General features: G+C 31.4%; 1 protein-coding gene across 1 annotated transcript; it reads left to right on the top strand.

Annotated features, from left to right (window-relative positions):
* The first annotated feature begins 6,639 nt into the window (after positions 1–6,639).
* Positions 6,640–15,131, top strand: LOC134694190 (rutC family protein in vnfA 5'region-like). Its single transcript, XM_063555187.1, has 5 exons — positions 6,640–6,759; positions 8,119–8,210; positions 9,360–9,465; positions 11,412–11,466; positions 15,115–15,131. Exons 1-5 carry the CDS (start codon positions 6,640–6,642, stop codon positions 15,129–15,131), a joined length of 390 nt encoding a protein of 129 aa, XP_063411257.1.
* Positions 15,132–22,640: the final 7,509 nt, after the last annotated feature.

Genomic DNA, 22,640 nt, shown 5'->3' with positions numbered 1-22,640 from the left:
ATCAACCGAACCTCAAGTACAGATCACTTCAATCTACATACACACAAAGTTTGATCAACATTAATCTGTATTACCATCCTGTTCCTTTCGATGCATTTCTTTTCAACAATAAATGGAAATTAAAAAAATTCCACCTTCGCTTTCTCAATAATATTTTTACAGTGTGGTGTACTACTTTTGGGACAAATGATAGCATAACTAAAGAACACTCAAAATATGGACAATTTTATGTTAAAGGGGTCTTGACTTCTTTTCACAGCTTCCGAGATACTAACTGTTAACCTTTTTCAGTTGGACAAAATCACTTCTTTACTTTAAAATTCATGACCTTATTTGTTTACAGTGTAGTTTCATCCCCCTACTTGCTATTTGAGGCATAAAACATGAAGAAATAAATCTGGAAAGGGTATGAAAAATAGCAAGTAACACACTGTCCACACTAGGGACTATATTCGGAGACAACGAAAATTAAGGGACGATAACTGTGTGCCCAGACCAATATTGACTATGGTAACATCTGTTCACCTTACACCGCTATTCATATATTGACATAGGTTACCTCTGGTCACCTTGGACACATATTGACTATGTTTACTTCTAATCTAGTTACAATGATGATCTGGTCACAATACACACTCATTCAATTTGGTTAACTCTGGTCACCTTGTACATATATTCACTATGTTGACCTCTGATCACCTTACAATAATGCTCACATTACAGAGTCATTCACTTTGGTTACTTCTGGTCACTAAACACATATATTGATGTTAGTTACCTTGGGTCATCTTACACAGATATTGACTAAAATGTCCTCTGGTTACCTTACACAGATATCAACGAAGGTTTTGTCTAGCCACCTTTTTAACAAATATGTATATTTTGTTTACCTCTGATTTCCTAAGAAATGTATTTATTTTTGTTACCTCTAATCACCTTACACTCATATTGACGTTGGTAACCCTAGTCATCTTACATCTATTTGTACTGTGGTGACCGGCGGTCACCTTGGACAACTCTTGACTATGTTTACCTCTGGTCACCTTACACTCATTTCCTTGTCATATTACACACGTATTCAATTTGGTTTACTCTGGTCACCTAGAACATATTTTGACGCTGATTACCTCGGGTCATTTCAACTAATAAGCCGGAGAACACGGTTATTTCGTAGTGGATTTCTTTGAGACAATAAATGGAAATTAAAAAAATCCCACCTGCGCTTTCACAATGATAGTTTTACAGTGTGGTGTACTACTTTTGGGACAAATTATAGCAAAACTATAGAAAACTCAAAATATGGACAATTTTATGTCTATCCCAAATTCATGTATTTGGTTTTTATGTTATATTTGTTATTCTCGTGGTGTTTTGTCTGATGCTTGGTCCGTTTCTGTGTGTGTTGCGTGTCGGTGTTGTGTCGTTGTTCTCCTCTCATATTTAATGCGTTTAGAATGGTTTATTACCCCGATTTTGTTTTTTGTCCATGGATTTATGAGTTTTGAACAGCGGTATACTACTGTTGCCTTAATTTATGATAAAGGGGTCTTGAACTCTTTTGACAGCTTCAGCGATACTTACTTTTAACCTTTTTTAGATGGGCCAAATTACTACTTTACTTTAAAATTCATGACCCAAACTGTTGTACAGTGTAGTTTCATCCCCCTACTTGCTATTTCAGGCATAAAACATGAAGAAATAAATCTGGAAAGGGTATAAAAAAGTAGCAAGTAACACACTGTCCACACTAGGGACTATATTCGAGACAAAGAAAATCAAGGGACGATAAATGTGTTCCTGGACCATTATTGACTACGGTTACCTCTGGTCACCTTACACCGCTGTTCATATATTGACATAGGTTACCTCTGTTCACCTTGGACACATATTGACTATGTTTACCATCTGGTCAAGTTACAATGATGCTCTGGTCACATTGCACACTCATTTAATGTGGTTACCTCTGGTCACCTTGTACATATAATCACTATGTTGACCTCTGGTCACCTTACAATAATGCTCCCATAACAGAGTCATTCACTTTGGTTACTTCTGGTCACTTAACACATATTTTAATGTTAGTTACCTTGGGTCATCTTAAACAAATTCAAATTCAAATATATTTTATTGCTAATCAAAGCGCCCGCAAGGAGCAGAACAATCAACATTAATTACATACAAATGCTTACAAGTGATTCAATATGATTAAGACACAATGTTATAAAAGACATTTTTTTTTTTTATATCAACACAAATACAAGAATACAACAAGCACAGTGTTTAACAATATAAGGGGGGGGGGGGGTCACATGGCATTTCTATATCTATATATTATTAAAGGAAACTTTCCTAAATGAGGATAAATTTTGCAATAATTCTCCGAGTTTCTGGAGTATGAAAGTATCTTCAGAGGACATTAGCCAAATAAATTGTGATTTAATATCTAAACCACTAAAATTTTTAAACCGTTGTTTTATTTCATTTAAAAATTTGAAACGAATATTTGAAAGTTTGTGGCACTGAAGAAGAAAATGAATTTCATCCTCAACCTCGGTACCACACAATTTACAGATACGTTCTGACACTGTCATATTTTTGTACCTTCCCCTCTCAATCTCTAAATCGTGAGCACTGATACGGAATTTTGTTAAATGATGTCTAAACAGATATTGACTAAAATGTCCTCTGGTCACCTTACACAGATACTGACTAAAATGTCCTCTGGTCACCTTACACAGATATCAACGTCGGTTTTGTCTAGCCACCTTTTTAACAAATATGTTTATTTTGTTTACCTCTGATTTCCTAAGAAATATATTTATTTTTGTTACCTCTAATCATCTAATCACTCAGATTGACTACGTTTACCTCTGGTCACCTTTCAATCATGTCCTGGTCACATTACACACGAACATTTAATAAAACGTAATAAAACATGTTAAACGTTAATTCCTTGAAATGATATTATTGTCTTTGGCAACTAAACAAGATGGCGTCAGGTCTATGCTTCCGGTGTCAAATGTAAACACCGGAGGTTTTTGGTCTTCTTGTATGCCACAGAATGTAAGACGATTATATTAAAGGAACTTTGTTAGGTGAAAATGAAATGTTTATTTTTAATTTACGAAATAACATGTCATTATATTCCAGAATTCAAATGTCAGCTTCCCTAAGTAACAGACAGGTAGAAATAGAATTTTACGCTTTTGTCATCTGATCGGAAACCTTGATACAAAACGATTGCATTAGAATTTTGAATTTTATTTGCTACAGTGAACATCCTTAAAATATATGAAAATCGTCTTTGTTATGTATTCCTTTTTTTTTAGTTTGCAATTGTATATGATTGTGTTCATTACACGGCATGTCGTGTTAAAATTGTAAATGAAATTTTAAAATTTAAATGCAATTTTCTATAATCATTGCGTTTTGTTTTTTTTCACGTTTTTCATAGGTTACCTTCAATTTTATTGTCGTACATGTATTAGTAATGCCCAATCTTTAGTGTATTGTGTAGTGTTTGTGGACTGTTGTCTGGTTATCTTTTTGGCTATTGTATTCTCTTCAACTTACGTATTTGATCGTTTTCTTGGTATCTTTTTTGTTTCTTTTTTATATTTTTGAATAGTCAATTATAATGATAAAGTTTAGAGATTCCAAAACACTTTGATAGGTAAATTAACGAAGATCAGTAAATATGTGAAACTTGTAAAAAGACAAAAAGCAATGCTCTATCAATTTTAAGTATTTTTGTCATATAGCTCTTCAACGGTTTCGGTATTTTATACATCCTCGGATTTCAAATGTTTGGCTTTGAGCGTTCCTGATGAAGAAAAATCCAGAAAAGCGCTTCGGACGCATTGAAAATATTAAACGTGTTGTTTTCATATTTTTACATCACTGGGTCGATACCTCTACTGGTGGACTTTCAGTCCCCGAGGGTATCATCAGCTCAGTAGTCAGTACTACGGTACTGACATGATTTAACAAATTGTTCTAAAATTTTCCGTTTATAAATTTTGAAATTATTAAGAAACTAAGGTTTCAACTCCCTCAGGCATAGTTGACTTAAGATGAATTTGGCTATCAATTTTAGGTATTTTTGTCATATTGCTCTTCAACGGTTTCGGTACTTATACATCCTCTGATTTCAAATGTTTGGCTTTGAGCGTTCATGATGAAGGCAAATCTAGAAAAGCGCTTCGGACGCATTGGAATTATTAAACGTGCTGTTTTAATTTTTTTTGTCAACATATTATGATACTATAGCTGAATAAACTAAATATATTATAACACTTGTCATTTGACATGTATATCACAACCTATGATGTGTGAAAAGTAACTATGAGTATCAATATCTGATTATTTGTAGATTAATTCAACACTTTTAGTATAGAAATGTAGTATGATCTTGATCATGAAAAAGCATAAAAAGATATTAATTTATTTGTGGTATCTTCTAAACCTATAACGCTGACACTTAAGACAATATTCAAAACAATTAATGATGTAAATATGTTGAGCATACATATATACTTTGGATCGATCTGATGAGCTAAGCCCTTTTCAACTCATTTCATAGTTGATTCTTATATTGTACTGCTACACCATTGTCGCAGGTTAGGGAGGGTTGACGCATTCGAAAATGTAAAATGTTTAACCCCGCCACAATCTGTATGTGTCTGTCCCAAGTCTGGAGCCTGTAGGTCTATGGTTGTCGATGGTTCATGTCTGTCATATATGTTTTTCATAAAATTGTTTTGTTATAAATAATTGAATTGTTTCATATTTTTCATGTCGGGGCCCTTTAAAGCAGACTATGCGGTATGGGTTTTTCTCATTGTTAAAGCCGTACGGAGCCTTTAACTGCTTACATCCACTGAACTTAATATGAACGTTTATGGATGGTTGTCTCAATGGCAATCATATACCACATCTCCTTATTTTGATGTGAAGATATGCATCATAATTAGTGGAAATACATTTTACATAGGATGTAACTGTTGAATCGGCGCATGAATTCAAAGAAGCTACCCTTGGACTGTTTGGATGTTCATTTCAAGTTCATAAGTACTATTATTTCTAGTAAATAAATGTGAAAAACTATAGATTTCCGAACTTCCTTCAACAATGAGGAGAACAAATACTGTATAGTAACCATTATATAGCCTCATATGGACAAATGCAAAACTATGCAAACGAGAAAGCCATTGGCATGATTAATGATAAAAAGATTAACGAAAACAGATATGACAGACAGCACCCAACGCCAACCACCGATTTACAGGTTTCTATTATTGAACTGGGACATTAATTTCGTCCGGTTTTAACATGTTTGACAGCGCTAAACCCTCAAACTAGCCTAGAGCAGACGTTTAAAAAAACACAAACACAAACTGTACAACAGTTGGAAATAGATAAACTTAACAGTTTGGTACAAAACACAAAAACAAACATAAAAGCGAAAGACAAAAGTTACTTTGTGACATAGCAAACAATGTATGAACAATAATTCCGACTTCTAACGTAAATTAAAAACAGGATTATTCTATTTTTAAAACCTGCCAAACCGACTAGTAACTGGAAAACAACTGTCATATTCCTGAATTGTTGCAGGCGTTTTCAAAAAAAGGTCGGTCAACCCTGGTTTTTGTACATTTATTGTAACTTTATAAAATGTTGAATCACTCGAAACAAGGAATCTATAACCTTAGTCGTTTTAAAATGCTCATTAACTTCGTATTTGAATCGATTTTAAACTGTTGAGTCGAACGCTACTAATAAGTCTACTTTGCACGAGACGCATATCTGGCGTAACCAAATTACACTCCTGGTATCTAGTGTTTATAGTCAGCTTAAACTCTTTCTTGCATGCCAGTTTTTTTTTATAGTTCCGTCCTATTGACAAAATCGTGTAAGCAATCCAAACAAACATAGGGATATCATGACAATAATTGGAATCTAGGAGACAACATTGTGTAAACACAAATAAATGGTATACAACAGAACTTTAATAAAATTAACAAAACAAATCTACTATTATATCTTGCAAAGACGGCAGCAAAAACAGTTTGTAGTTGATAATAACGAAACATGTATCCCAAAAAATTGTGACGATGCCGATCTGTTGATGATCTTAGACCGAAGCCTCTTTGGTGCGTTTCATTAAGTTACAATTATTGTCCGTTAAATGTTATTTAATTTAATTAAATGTCAGATATGAGTATTAACTTTGGTTTAATGGGAGGAAGTTTTGAAAGTGCTTGAATTGCCTTTTTTCTGATAATCTATTTACAAACATGTCTGATTTCCAGAAAAGTACTTTATCCATAAGTTAATGTAATTCATTTAATGTGGCAAATATCAAAAAAAGTTGGAGAATGAATACGACATTTAACAATTGCTGCTACATCTGGACGTTGCCAAAAGATATTTCGTTTTAGTCTGAAGTTAAGAAGAAGACAAACAAAAGCATTCCCTTAATAGAATATTAACAAAGGAAAATTAAGAAAAATCTTTGAAAAACATATTCGAAAAGGTGTCAGAAACTTATTATCTTCCTAACTCAAAGATCATAGCCTTGAACCATATTTAGGACGACAGATAAATCCCACACAACTTTAATCATTTGACCGACGTATGAGGTGGTCAACTGATCAGAATCAGTCAACAGTCAATGATCTGTTGCTCTGGTCAACAAAATGTGTGACCTCCGTGACTCTTGGAGGATCCATGACATGGGAGTTTGACCGATCATTTGTACTTTTGCATTTTCTCGTGGGCGGTCCGGACCCGCTGTTTGAAAGATTTTGATCCGTCACTAAATGATACCATGTACAATATAATAGTTTTTTTCTAAAAACGTCGCATTCATAGGGTTCAATTCAAAACATTCTTTTGTAGTTTGAAATAAAACATATGTGTGATGTTATAAAGGAATCCATAAGAATAAATTGTGGATTATTTCTAAAGTTATTTTTAGCATTGATATCTTTGAAGTTGTAAGTTGTCGAATAATCTATTAAACTTAAGATATGAGGTCTTTTCTAGTAGTTTTGCTTCTAGTTATTTTCTTATCAGGCATACAATCCATACCTGACCATGAGAAGCAAGGTGACTGTATTTAGAAGCGTTATTATATTGATTGTTTGGCTGCATGTTGCTTGCATAAATTCAAGTGGAAACTGTTGTATTCAGAAATAAAGATAAAAATCTTTAACAAAACTTTTAACTTAACAAAATAACTTGACAACTAGTTCAGCCCTTTTCAACTGATTTTTAAAGTTTGTTCCTACATGTATGTTCTGATGTAACCACACTTTCCCAGGTTAGGACAGAGTCGAGCGCTCACAAACATGTTTAACCCCGCCACATGCTTTATGTGCCTGTCCCACGTCAGGAACCCGTAGTTCATTTGTTGTCGTACGTTCAGGTCTGTCATTCTTGGTTTTCGTAAATTGTTTTGTTATAAATTAGGCCGTTAGTTTTCTCAATTAAATTGTTACATATTTTTCATGTCGAGGCTTTTGATAACCGACTATACTGTATGGGATTTTTTCATTATTGAAGGTCGTGGTTACCTATAGTTGCTAACATCCACTTCTATCAACTTTGGTTGATAGTTGTCTCATTGGCAATATACCACAACCATACTGTTATGTATAACTATATGTCAATATCAAATCACATAATGTTGACGTAAGGTATGTAATTATGAAGTGAATGATGTTTGTTTTCTTTGTCACTAAGCACCACTACCACAAATAAAATAAGCACTTTATCAATTTGTTGTGTTTGGTATTGAAACAAAGACTGCCGCGCCTACTGTGTGGCAGCGCAGTTTGCTTAATCATTAGTTCTCTGTATAAATTATAAATGTTCTGTAGACCTATGTTTTTATGATGGTTTTATCAGTTTTCTTCAACTGATTGACATTCGTGGCCCTTTTGAAATTTATCTCGTTTTAACCCATACATTTGTGATTTTAATATCAAATTGCTCATGGATGTTGTTTTAAATCATCTAAGGGGACAACCATTTGATATTCTTGAGGGGGAAGCCAGGAGGATTTTTTGCGGGTTTACTATTCGTTTTCATATGTTCCTTCTTGTATTTCAGACACCATATTCAAGACACAGACCATCATGTATACCCGTTACAAAGAAGATTATTGAAACAGACAAAGCTCCTATATTAGATTTACCTTTCAGGTATTTTTATACGAACATTTGGGGAAGTAGGGTTAATGGTATTTGGAGAGTCAAGGGAGACTCAATTATTCAGAAGTAAATGTGAAACTGAAATGCACTACCACATGTTCCATGCTTTGTCATTTTAATAGTGTAATAGTGTAAGGCAAGCTTACAAAATCAACAAATCTTTACTGACACTTCTCTTTGGGGAACAGGGTTCAGGGGAGAATACTCTCGTACATTGGTTGCTGGGAGCGTACATGTATGCATGTAAATAAAGGTGCTGCCGAAATTCCAAATCCACTTTGCAGTGTGATTGTTGATATGTTTTCGACCTGTATGTGCATTAAAATATTTACCAGTGGATGCAAGTAACAATTGATTAGTCAATTATTTATTGATTCATATGTTTAATAATTATTTCATTGTAAATTTTAAGTAATTTTTTTTTATAATTGCACATGTTTAAGTTGTTTATGTTCTGTGTCGATCTGATGAGCATCTTCTTTTCGCGTTTGTTTACCGTTTCTTTTATCACGGGGTTTCCCTTCGAATTTGCGCTCTGCAGTTATACCGCATTTATAACGAGAAATGTCATATTTTAAGGCACACAATATAGAAAATCTGTCGGAGAAGTACTAGAAGACACTAATTACAATTATAGCAGTATATTTTTTGAAGATTTTAATAAATTATAGAATATTCCAAAAGTTCGTCTTCATTTGTTTATTCTTTATTTTTGTCGGCCATTTTTACTTATTCTCCTATATTTTTCGGCCAAGTGTTTTTTTTCTACTAATAACAAGTGGATCACTTGCACTAATTTTGATACACATAAATGCGCAGCATTCTGCCGTTTCTTTACCCCAAAGAGGTGGAAGTTTGAATAAGATAAATTTGTTATTTAAGTTTTCTAAAGTATTTGCAACATCATGTCAAAAAGCAGCAAAACAAATATACGTCATGTGCACGTTATCAAATATTACCAGTCCGTCCTGGCAGAGTATTTGTAATCAACAGTTGTAATTAATTTACAGTGAACCTGTAATGTTTGTCCCCTTAAAAAAACTATCAATGATTATCTATCTAAAGTAAAAATATACTTTTGTAATTTTGTAATTTTGTTATTTTCCTCTGATGACTTATTCTGATGTTTTAATTTTTTAGTCAAGCTGTGTTGGCTGGAAATACTCTATACCTGGCTGGACAAATAGGAAGAGATCCTGTTACACTTCAACTGGTTCCTGGCGGTATAATTCCGGAAACAATACAGGTGAGCCTAAAACGTAAATAGGATACGTGTTCCATACAACAACTGCTTGATCGTTTATCGACTTGGTTTCCTGTTGTATTATTACTGAAAAGGAAAAACGGAAAAAAAATTGACGATCTAACATACAAAAAAGAACTATATCCGCTTTCCATCCGTCTAGTAGCCTATATTTCAATACTGGTTATAATTTATGTGATTGATACGCTTTGTTTACAAATGAAATGATACCCATACCTATAGCACATGTTTGTAGATATATTTTTAATCATCCATCAACCTCGTGATCGAAAGGTCAAAAATTAAAAAAACATTCTTAGACATCCAAACCAAACATATTAGCTTGTTGGTCATGAATGTTTGTCTCTAATATTTAATTAACTGTGCATTTGTATTCAGATATCGCAGATCAAGTTTATTCGTTCATTGTGTAATCATACGTTTTTTGATTGAGTTAAGTCTGCAAATTGATATTTTATCGTGTGTTTTTCTATGTTGTGATGTTATGCTATTGTTTCAGAAAAAGGGAGAAGGTTTGGATCCATTAAAACGTTTAATCCCGCTGCAAATGTTTGCACCTGTCCTAAGTCAGGAATCTGATGTACAGTAGTTGTCGTTTGTTTATGTAATATATACGTGTTTCTCGTTTTGTTTATATAGATTAGACCGTTGGTTTTCCCGTTTGAATGGTTTTAAACAAGTACTTTTGGGACCCTTTATAGCTTGTTGTTCGGTGTGAGCCAAGGCTCCGTGTTGAATGCCGTACTTTAACCTTTAATGGTTTACTTTTTAAATTGTTACTTGGATGGAGAGTTGTCTCGTTGGCACTCACACCACATCTTCCTATATCTATATAGCAAAATCATGAATGATTCATTGATCAAAAGGAAGTACAACATACATTTACCAACGAATCTTTCTTTGTGAAAATTTGCTATATTTTTTATTAATCATTTAATATTATCACATGAACAAATCGAACTTTCACTATATATCAAATTGCCAAACGGAAGCTGAAATTGTACCACGTGACCTGAACATTTTTGCCAACGGCACCTAGACTATCTTCCTGCCTCCTAGAGCAAGAAGTAAAAATACAAATGCATTATTATACACCTATTGACTGGGTGTGAGGGTAATAGCAACTTTGTTGTCCCTAAGGTATCAACTATTGCTAGAGGCAAAGCCGAGAGCAATAGTTGGTATGCGAAGGGACAACAAACTTTTTATTTGTATACTGAACAACACAGCCATTAAGTATTTTTTATAAATACCAAATAACTAATTTTCTATATTATATATCATCTAAAAGAAAACAAAGATGTCACATAACTTGATATGTATGCACATAATGAACTATACTTTTTTTTATAATTCGTTTTGTATTAATAAATATTTCATTAATTTTAATCAAGACTAGAAATACTTGTGTTAAACTTTCTGTGCTTATAAAAAACTCTAGCTAAAATACACCGAACGCAAATTCACTTTTAATATACGGAGAGCGAACCCATATTAAGAATAATGTACTATATTTTAGATCTTTAAAAAATTCCCGGGAAGATTTTTTTTCTTCTTTTTTATAATTGATTCTTACAAGAGAAATTACAATCAACACAAACAGATTCCACCGTTTACAATATTAGCGGGAGTTTGACATTGCAAAGCATACGTAACCAAGCAGAGTAGTCAATAACATCATTATCGTCCAATGAAAAATAAGCATGAAAAAGTACGGGAAAAATGATTATGAAACTATTCACCGGGGCAATAGTCTTTGAAACTATTGACTGGCAAATGGTTCTGTGGAATGAAATAGCACAAGTATTTCATTACTTTTTATATAGAAAAAACACACTGAAGTATAATAATATTTTATCTTATCTTACACTGACATGTCCTAAGTATTGTCAAAACTGGCGTACAGTTGCATAATTTTCATTCCATAGATATTCAGGAATATTGGTGCAGTATTAGAGGCTGCTGGTGGTAATTTCAAGGATGGTAAGTTCATTCGTTTAAATAATAAATATTATATAATAAGAATAAGAATAATAATAATAATAATAATGAAAATAATGATAATGATAAGAACATAATACAAAAAAATGATATTATGTTGTAAAGCGCTTAGGGTAATTTTCAAATAATAAAAATGTGGTGTTAAAACTACTTAATAATAATAATAATAATAATAATAATAATAATAAGAATAATAAGAATAATAAGAATAATAATAAGAATAATAATTATAATAATAAGAATAATAATAATAATCATCATAAAATAATAATAATAATATAAATCATAATAATCATAATAATCATAAAATAATAGTAATTATTTAACAATAATAATAATAATAATAATAATAATAATAATAATAATAATAATAATAATAATAATAATAATAATAATAATAATAATAATAATTAAAAACCAATTGTTCAGAGAACAATTGAAGGTCTTTCCATCAAAACAATGTATTTTGATATGAAAAGTTGTGAAACTAAGTTTAAAATGTCATTTCAATCGTCAAATGATAGCTCCTAGTAAACTGATTCCAAAAATATATTGTTTCCATACATTTGTTACTTCCGGTTTGAAAAATGTTACTTCCGATTATATTTGAATATTTACTTGACACTGATTCTAAAAATATCTGGTTCTATATACTTTTATATTAATAAAGTACAAAAAATGGCTACTTCCGGTTTACAAAAGGTCACTTCCGGTTGTTTTTTTTCAAGGTTAAATGGTTTGATACCTTTTTCTAAAAGTTGTATATCTTTATCATGTATACATATAGAATAAAAGCAAAGGTCAAAATCTAGAACGTCAAATTAAGCTATGACCTTGAGATCAATTTCAAGGTCATAAACCAAGGACCTCAAATCAAAAGACCATAGGTCTTAATTATATTTAGTTAATGAGTTATATCACCAAACGCGTATTTTTACATACAAGAGGGGAGAAAACTCCCTTTTACATTCAACGTACGCTTGCAATCAAAATTTACATCTTACGACATGTCGCAACTAACAATTTAGTAAAAATAATTTGTTGATATCTTATACAGTCTTTGGATATAAGTGAAAATAAGCCAAATTCAAATATCAGAATATGACCTTGACCTTTGACCTTGACCAAATTTTCATTTTTTGGGACCAAGGACCTCAAATCAAAAGATCCTAGGTCTCTATCACTTATGATTTATAAGATAGAAATTCATATCACTTATATCAGATGCATAAGGGGAAATAACTCTCATATGGAGCGGTCATATCGCTTCGGTCAAAATAGGACAAATCATGCGAAGGATATAACGAGCAAGTTTGTAAAATAAATTTGTCATAATCTTTTACGGTTGCGAAGGAGATGCGCTAACAAGGAAAACAGTGTTTGGGGAGATAACTCCTACAAAGAAAAGTATTCGTTTACGCAGGGTAAATTTCAAAAGCGCATAAACTGTTCGATTTCATATACAAAATATCTAAGCGACATATTGCGAAACAAATGTTTATCGCAAGAACAAAATTAGGCAGAAGAAAAAAAAAAAAAAAAAATAATCAGAAGAAAAACAATAGGTCTTTCCACAGAAAAGTGGAAAGACCTAATAATATAATAATAATAATAATAGTAATAATAATAATAATAATAATAATAATTAAAAACCAATTGTTCAGAGAACAATTGAAGGTCTTTCTATTTTGACCTATTATTATTATTATTATTACTATTATTATTATTATTATATTATTAGGTCTTTCCACTTTTCTGTGGAAAGACCTATTGTTTTTCTTCTGATTATTTTTTTTTTTTTTTTTTCTTCTGCCTAATTTTGTTCTTGCGATAAACATTTGTTTCGCAATATGTCGCTTAGATATTTTGTATATGAAATCGAACAGTTTATGCGCTTTTGAAATTTACCCTGCGTAAACGAATACTTTTCTTTGTAGGAGTTATCTCCCCAAACACTGTTTTCCTTGTTAGCGCATCTCCTTCGCAACCGTAAAAGATTATGACAAATTTATTTTACAAACTTGCTCGTTATATCCTTCGCATGATTTGTCCTATTTTGACCGAAGCGATATGACCGCTCCATATGAGAGTTATTTCCCCTTATGCATCTGATATAAGTGATATGAATTTCTATCTTATAAATCATAAAAAGATATGAAAAGTTGTGAAACTAAGTTTAAAATGTCATTTCAACTGTCAAATGATAGCTCCTAGTAAGCTGATTCCAAAAATGTAATGTTTCCATACATTTTTTTTAAATAAGGGAGATAATTTGTTACTTCCGGTTTGAAAAATGTTACTTCCGATTATATTTAAATATTTACTTGAAACCGATTCCAAAAATATCTGGTTCTATATACTTTTATATTAATAAAGTACAAAAAATAGCTACTTCCGGTTTACAAAAGGTCACTTCCGGTTGTGTTTTTTCAAGGTTAAATTGTTTGATACTTTTTTCTAAAAGTTGTATATCTTTATCATGTATACATATAGAATAAAAGCAAAGGTCAAAATCTAGAACGTCAAATTAAGCTATGACCTTGAGATCAATTTCAAGGTCATAAATCGAGGACCTCAAATCAGAAGACCATAGGTCTTAATTATATTTAGTTAATGAGTTATATCACCAAACGCGTATTTTTTAATACAAGAGGGGAGAAAACTCCCTTTTACATTCAACGTACGCTTGCAATCAAAATTTAAATCTTACGACATGTCGCAACTAACAATTTAGTAAAAATAATTTGTTGATATCTTATACAGTCTTTGGATATAAGTGAAAATAAGCCAAATTCAAATATTAAAATATGACCTTGACCTTTGACCTTGACCTAATTTTTATTTTTTGGGACCAAGGACCTCAAATCAAAAGATCCTAGGTCTCTATCACTTATGGTTTATAAGATAGAATTTCATATCACTTATATCAGATGCATAAGGGGAAATAACTCTCATATGGAGCGGTCATATCGCTTCGGTCAAAATAGGACAAATCATGCGAAGGATATAACGAGCAATTTTGTAAAATAAATTTGTCATAATCTTTTACGGTTGCGAAGGAGATGCGCTAACAAGGAAAACAGTGTTTGGGGAGATAACTCCTACAAAGAAAAGTATTTGTTTACGCAGGGTAAATTTCAAAAGCGCATAAACTGTTCGATATCATATACAAAATATCTAAGCGACATATTGCGAAACAAATGTTTATCGCAAGAACAAAATTAGGCGGAAGAAAAAAAAAAAAAAAAAAAAAATAATCAGAAGAAAAACAATAGGTCTTTCCACAGAAAAGTGGAAAGACCTAATAATAATAATAAAAATGATAACCATAAAATAATAATAAAAATGATAATCATAGAATAATAGTAATTATTTAATAATAATAATAATAAAAATAATAATATGACAATAATAATATGACAATAATAATAATGATAATAATAATATTAATACTAATGATGATAAAATAATAATATTAATACTAATGATGATAAAATGATAATTACTACAATAAGGATAATAATAATAGTATGCACAATAAAATAATCATAATAATAATAATCATAATTATTATAATAATAATAATAATAATTATAATAATAATAATAAAAATAATAATATATTTTATAGAAACTGTCAGGCCATAAACAAAATCAATTATACACAGTGATTCCTATACGTACTTTATATTATATAAATTATAATATGTTATAGAACACAACCGCGGGTCGTGACTAAATAAATTAAAGTACCTACGCTTTATGTTTAGCCTCTTTTTTTGTATTCGTCTTGTCATCTGATAAAGTCATGCTGATTTTAAGGTACACAGTTTTCTCTGCTTTTAAAATCTTACTGTTTGAACTCTTCGACCCGGAACTTGTTAATTATTGGTAATATCGATTATGTGGAAAACAAAAGGGCCTGTAATGGTGTAATGTTAATCAACACCATTGTCCTGTATAAGTTATATGTAAAAGTTGAATTTTTGCATTTGTCGTTTCTACGTCATGCCGGCTTTCAAGTTGAAAAGTACCTACGCCTTATTTGTAGCCTGAATTTTTAGTATTTATATTATTATCTGATAAAATCATCAATGATCATACTGCTTTCAAAATTTTTCTGTTTTAACCCACCCTGAATTTCTTACTACAACCGGAAACTACTATTGATATGGTATCGGATGCGACCCGGAACTTGCTAATTTTTTGTTATATTAATTATGTGAAAAACAAAAGGGCCTGGAATTGTGTTGTTTTTAATCGACACCATTGTCCTATATAAGTTGTATATAAAGTTGATTTCTTTGATTTGTCGTGTTTACGCCATGTCTACTAACAAATTGGAGCTCATTATTTTAGTAGTATCAATTGATTAATTATTTGGAAAGGTTTATAGATTGTTGATTGCTCCTTGCTTAACACCGAGGCACAAAAAGTTCATGCATATTAAGGACGATGACAAATTAGACTAATACAAAAGGCAGGTACTGAATGGTAGGTCACTGGACGGGGACTTAGATTGCCACTGATAGGGAATGTTGGATAGGGACATGAAAAAAACACCTACGAATCCTTTTCACCTGAGAGTTGCAATTATTAATAAACGGACTGAGACCATGGCATTCACTGTGGATGGTGCATTGAATTTACCGTCAACAGTCTGACAGGACCCATTAGGGATTGGAGTAAATACGTCAGATAAAAGATGTTGCGAATGTTCTATGTATGTGTTCCGTTGTGCAACACGTGCAAGTAACTGTTTTTTCTGCAAAATGTAGGGAACAGAAATATGAATATAATATATTTGAAGGCACCTAATGAATCATTGATATATGTATGTAAGTAACTATACGATCCTTTTTTTTTTGGAATACCAGGATATTATCATCGATACTGGTTTACTCTGATTGTACATTAAATTATTGTAATGTATTGGTTTGTGAATTTCATTTGTTTATGAATGAGAAATATTTTTTTCTTGTCGAAACAAAATAACAGTACAACGATTATATACATAAATAAGAACCGCATTATGTTTGTTTGATTTCAGTTGTAAAAGTAACAGCTTTTCTGACAAAATTAAGCGACCTTACAGCATTTAATACAGTCTATACGAAATGTAAGTGTAAAAGTTAAATATGCATTAGGGTTAGTTAAGAGTCAATTGCTAACCCGTCATTGCGAGAAGTATATTCACTTGATATTACTTATCACTGTATTTTATAGGAGTAACACGACAGATGTCACATGTAGAGCAGGATTTGCTTACCTTTCCGGAGCACCTTATATCACCCAAGTTTTTGATAGGGTTCATGTTGCTCAGTATTTCAATATTCTATGTTGTGGTGTGATTTGTGTACAGTTGTTTGTCTGTTGATATTTTCTTTTTTAGCCATGGCGTAGTCTGTTTATTTTCGACTTATGAGTTTGAATGTCCCTTTAGTATCTTTCGCCCCACTTTCATACCATGAACAAGGGGTTACTCATTCACTAACCCGAATAATTCAAATTAAAGATCACCTGATCAGTGCCCTGTACTCATTATGGTTTCTCGTCAATTAAGAGATCGAAGTGAACGGAAGTAACAACTGGATTATTTAGGTCCATTATGTAACTTAGAATATGCCAACCAAGAGGAAGTAATCCGATGGAATCAATCCAAACGATGATGACAGTTGGCGACGACAAGATACATTATAAGTAAGCACCACCCTAAGTACTGTACTATTGAAAGCAGTGTTGAAATTTAAGCTTGTTCAATCTAATACCGATCACATTTCGATCTTTAATAAAAAGATTATAATTTGTTGATTCTGGATCGCTATTGTGTTCCAACTCCGGATTAATAAAACACACCAAGATTCCGTTATCCATTCATTCATACACCCTGATGTTCCAACTCATCATTAAGCTGACACTCAAAAATCCGAAATACCATCAGTTCTTCAAACAAGGTTTTCACCGGGATCAATTTCCATTTTTTGCCTCTTTTTACAAAACTATATGTGTTTCGCCTTTATTATTTGTCTTTTTTTTTTTGAAAAATAGGGACCAGAAAAAAAATATTGATAGTTTACAAACAATATAAAAAGAATGATTAAGTAGCACAACCCCATACAAGATCGTTTCTTGCACAACAACCCTAACCCAATCGTGACCCACCCATCCCGACAACGCCCCCACCCACCCCACCCCACCAAACAAAAACAAAAATTATTACGTCTATAGAGAAAACTTATGAATCAATTTATCAGAGACTAACTATGATATGCCATCAACTACCGGAACAATTCTACTAAAGAATAAGAAACATTTCGATATAAATAAAGACAATCACTGACTTTAAAGAAAGGAGCGTAGAATGAGACGGGATTGAAATTATCATAGTTATTTGAACACAAAAGCTCCGCTTTTGATAAGGGCCTTGCCGGTTCTCCTTCTTTTCTGTGTCCTTTAATTTTTAAGGTCAAGATTCTCTCTTTTTTTTGCCTTTTTTTTTCTCCATTCTGTATCTTTTTGCCTATTATTCTCTCTTCTGTAAATCCCACCCATATCCTCATCTATATGGCGAGACGGTTCAATGTCATTCTATGAGTTAAATTTATTTAATGGCATATCTATAGAGTATAACTCATGCAGAAATATTTATAATGATGTATCATTTTCAGATTTTCCAAATGATTTTCCGGCTAGAGTAGCTGTTCAAGTAGTAGCCGTACCTCTCGTAAGTAATTGTTTTATTTTTATTTTTGGAGGTATTGTTAAAGTAATTGATCGGTGGATTTCTAACTTATTAACATAATTGTGCTCTTCGTGTCCACTATGTCTGATAGTTTGAATAAGCTTGAGATACCATTTCACTGCATATCTAAGTTCATCACAAGTTCTGTATTGTTGGTTTTTTTTTGTTTTTTTTTATATATTAGCAATGATCTTGATAGCGTGTTATTTTTCATTTTATAACACAGATGTGTCATGATGAACTGCAATGCAGTATAATAAAATCTATGAATACTGGCCAATTATGTCCGAATCTAACTTTTAATGTATCGATGATGTTCACTGTACATTTGTTTATACTACCATACTTATAAATAGATGGATTAACAATGTATCGATGATGTTCACTGTACATTTGTTTATACTACCATACTTATAAATAGATGGATTAACAATGTATCGATGATGTTCACTGTACATCTGTTTATACTACCATACTTATAAATAGATGGATGAACAATGTATCGATGATGTTCACTGTACATTTGTTTATACTACCATACTTATAAATAGATGGATTAACAATGTATCGATGATGTTCACTGTACATTTGTTTATACTACCATACTTATAAATAGATGGATTATTAATGTATCGATGATGTTCACTGTACATCTGTTTATACTACCATACTTATAAATAGATGGATGAACAATGTATCGATGATGTTCACTGTACATCTGTTTATACTACCATACTTATAAATAGATGGATTAACAATGTATCGATGATGTTCACTGTACATTTGTTTATACTACCATACTTATAAATAGATGGATGAACAATGTATCGATGATGTTCACTGTACATTTGTTTATACTACCATACTTATAAATAGATGGATGAACAATGTATCGATGATGTTCACTGTACATTTGTTTATACTACCATACTTATAAATAGATGGATGAACAATGTATCGATGATGTTCACTGTACATTTGTTTATACTACCATACTTATAAATAGATGGATGAACAATGTATCGATGATGTCCACTTTACATTTGTTTATACTACCATACTTATAAATAGATGGATTAACAATGTATCGATGATGTTCACTGTACATTTGTTTATACTACCATACTTATAAATAGATGGATGAACAATGTATCGATGATGTTCACTGTACATTTGTTTATACTACCATACTTATAAATAGATGGATTAACAATGTATCGATGATGTTCACTGTACATTTGTTTATACTACCATACTTATAAATAGATGGATGAACAATGTATCGATGATGTTCACTGTACATTTGTTTATACTACCATACTTATAAATAGATGGATGAACAATGTATCGATGATGTTCACTCTACATTTGTTTATACTACCATACTTATAAATAGATGGATGAACAATGTATCGATGATGTTCACTGTACATTTGTTTATACTACCATACTTATAAATAGATGGATGAACAATGTATCGATGATGTCCACTGTACATTTGTTTATACTACCATACTTATAAATAGATGGATGAACGATGTATCGATGATCTCCACTTTACATTTGTTTATACTACCATACTTATAAATAGATGGATGAACAATGTATCGATGATGTCCACTTTACATTTGTTTATACTACCATACTTATAAATAGATGGATGAACAATGTATCGATGATGTCCACTTTACATTTGTTTATACTACCATACTTATAAATAGATGGATGAACAATGTATCGATGATGTTCACTGTACATTTGTTTATACTACCATACTTATAAATAGATGGATTAACAATGTATCGATGATGTTCACTGTACATTTGTTTATACTACCATACTTATAAATAGATGGATTAACAATGTATCGATGATGTCCACTGTACATCTGTTTATACTACCATACTTATAAATAGATGGATGAACAATGTATCGATGATGTTCACTGTACATCTGTTTATACTACCATACTTATAAATAGATGGATGAACAATGTATCGATGATGTTCACTGTACATTTGTTTATACTACCATACTTATAAATAGATGGATGAACAATGTATCGATGATCTCCACTTTACATTTGTTTATACTACCATACTTATAAATAGATGGATTAACAATGTATCGATGATGTCCACTTTACATTTGTTTATACTACCATACTTATAAATAGATGGATTAACAATGTATCGATGATGTTCACTGTACATTTGTTTATACTACCATACTTATAAATAGATGGATTATTAATGTATCGATGATGTTCACTGTACATTTGTTTATACTACCATACTTATAAATAGATGGATGAACAATGTATCGATGATGTTCACTGTACATTTGTTTATACTACCATACTTATAAATAGATGGATGAACAATGTATCGATGATGTCCACTGTACATTTGTTTATACTACCATACTTATAAATAGATGGATTAACAATGTATCGATGATCTCCACTTTACATTTGTTTATACTACCATACTTATAAATAGATGGATTAACAATGTATCGATGATGTTCACTGTACATTTGTTTATACTACCATACTTATAAATAGATGGATTAACAATGTATCGATGATCTCCACTTTACATTTGTTTATACTACCATACTTATAAATAGATGGATGAACAATGTATCGATGATGTCCACTGTACATCTGTTTATACTACCATACTTATAAATAGATGGATGAACGATGTATCGATGATCTCCACTTTACATTTGTTTATACTACCATACTTATAAATAGATGGATGAACAATGTATCGATGATGTTCACTGTACATTTGTTTATACTACCATACTTATAAATAGATGGATGAACAATGTATCGATGATGTTCACTGTACATTTGTTTATACTACCATACTTATAAATAGATGGATGAACAATGTATCAATGATGTTCACTGTACATTTGTTTATACTACCATACTTATAAATAGATGGATGAACAATGTATCGATGATGTCCACTGTACATTTGTTTATACTACCATACTTATAAATAGATGGATTAACAATGTATCGATGATCTCCACTTTACATTTGTTTATACTACCATACTTATAAAATAGATGGATTAACAATGTATCGATGATCTCCACTTTACATTTGTTTACACTACCATACTTATAAATAGATGGATGAACGATGTATCGATGATCTCCACTTTACATTTGTTTATACTACCATACTTATAAATAGATGGATTAACAATGTATCGATGATGTTCACTGTACATTTGTTTATACTACCATACTTATAAATAGATGGATGAACAATGTATCGATGATGTTCACTGTACATTTGTTTATACTACCATACTTATAAATAGATGGATGAACAGTGTATCGATGATGTCCACTTTACATTTGTTTATCCTACCATACTTATAAATAGATGGATGAACAATGTATCGATGATGTTCACTGTACATCTGTTTATACTACCATACTTATAAATAGATGGATGAACAATGTATCGATGATGTTCACTGTACATTTGTTTATACTACCATACTTATAAATAGATGGATTAACAATGTATCGATGATGTTCACTGTACATTTGTTTATACTACCATACTTATAAATAGATGGATGAACAATGTATCGATGATGTTCACTGTACATTTGTTTATACTACCATACTTATAAATAGATGGATGAACAATGTATCGATGATGTTCACTGTACATTTGTTTATACTACCATACTTATAAATAGATGAATTAACAATGTATCGATGATGTTCACTGTACATTTGTTTATACTACCATACTTATAAATAGATGGATGAACAATGTATCGATGATGTTCACTGTACATTTATTTATACTACCATACTTATAAATAGATGGATTAACAATGTATCGATGATGTCCACTTTACATTTGTTTATACTACCATACTTATAAATAGATGGATGAACAATGTATCGATGATGTTCACTGTACATTTGTTTATACTACCATACTTATAAATAGATGGATGAACAATGTATCGATGATGTTCACTGTACATTTGTTTATACTACCATACTTATAAATAGATGGATGAACAATGTATCGATGATGTCCACTTTACATTTGTTTATACTACCATACTTATAAATAGATGGATGAACAATGTATCGATGATGTTCACTGTACATTTGTTTATACTACCATACTTATAAATAGATGGATGAACAATGTATCGATGATGTTCACTGTACATTTGTTTATACTACCATACTTATAAATAGATGGATGAACAATGTATCGATGATGTTCACTGTACATTAGTTTATACTACCATACTTATAAATAGATGGATGAACGATGTATCGATGATGTTCACTCTACATTTGTTTATACTACCATACTTATAAATAGATGGATTAACAATGTATCGATGATGTTC

Source organism: Mytilus trossulus, chromosome 13, assembly GCF_036588685.1.
Source record: "Mytilus trossulus isolate FHL-02 chromosome 13, PNRI_Mtr1.1.1.hap1, whole genome shotgun sequence".
In the NCBI taxonomy this organism is placed as follows: Eukaryota; Metazoa; Mollusca; class Bivalvia; order Mytilida; family Mytilidae; genus Mytilus; species Mytilus trossulus.
The sequence above is the reverse complement of the archived record's forward strand: the minus strand, read 5'-3'. Positions and strand labels throughout refer to the sequence as shown.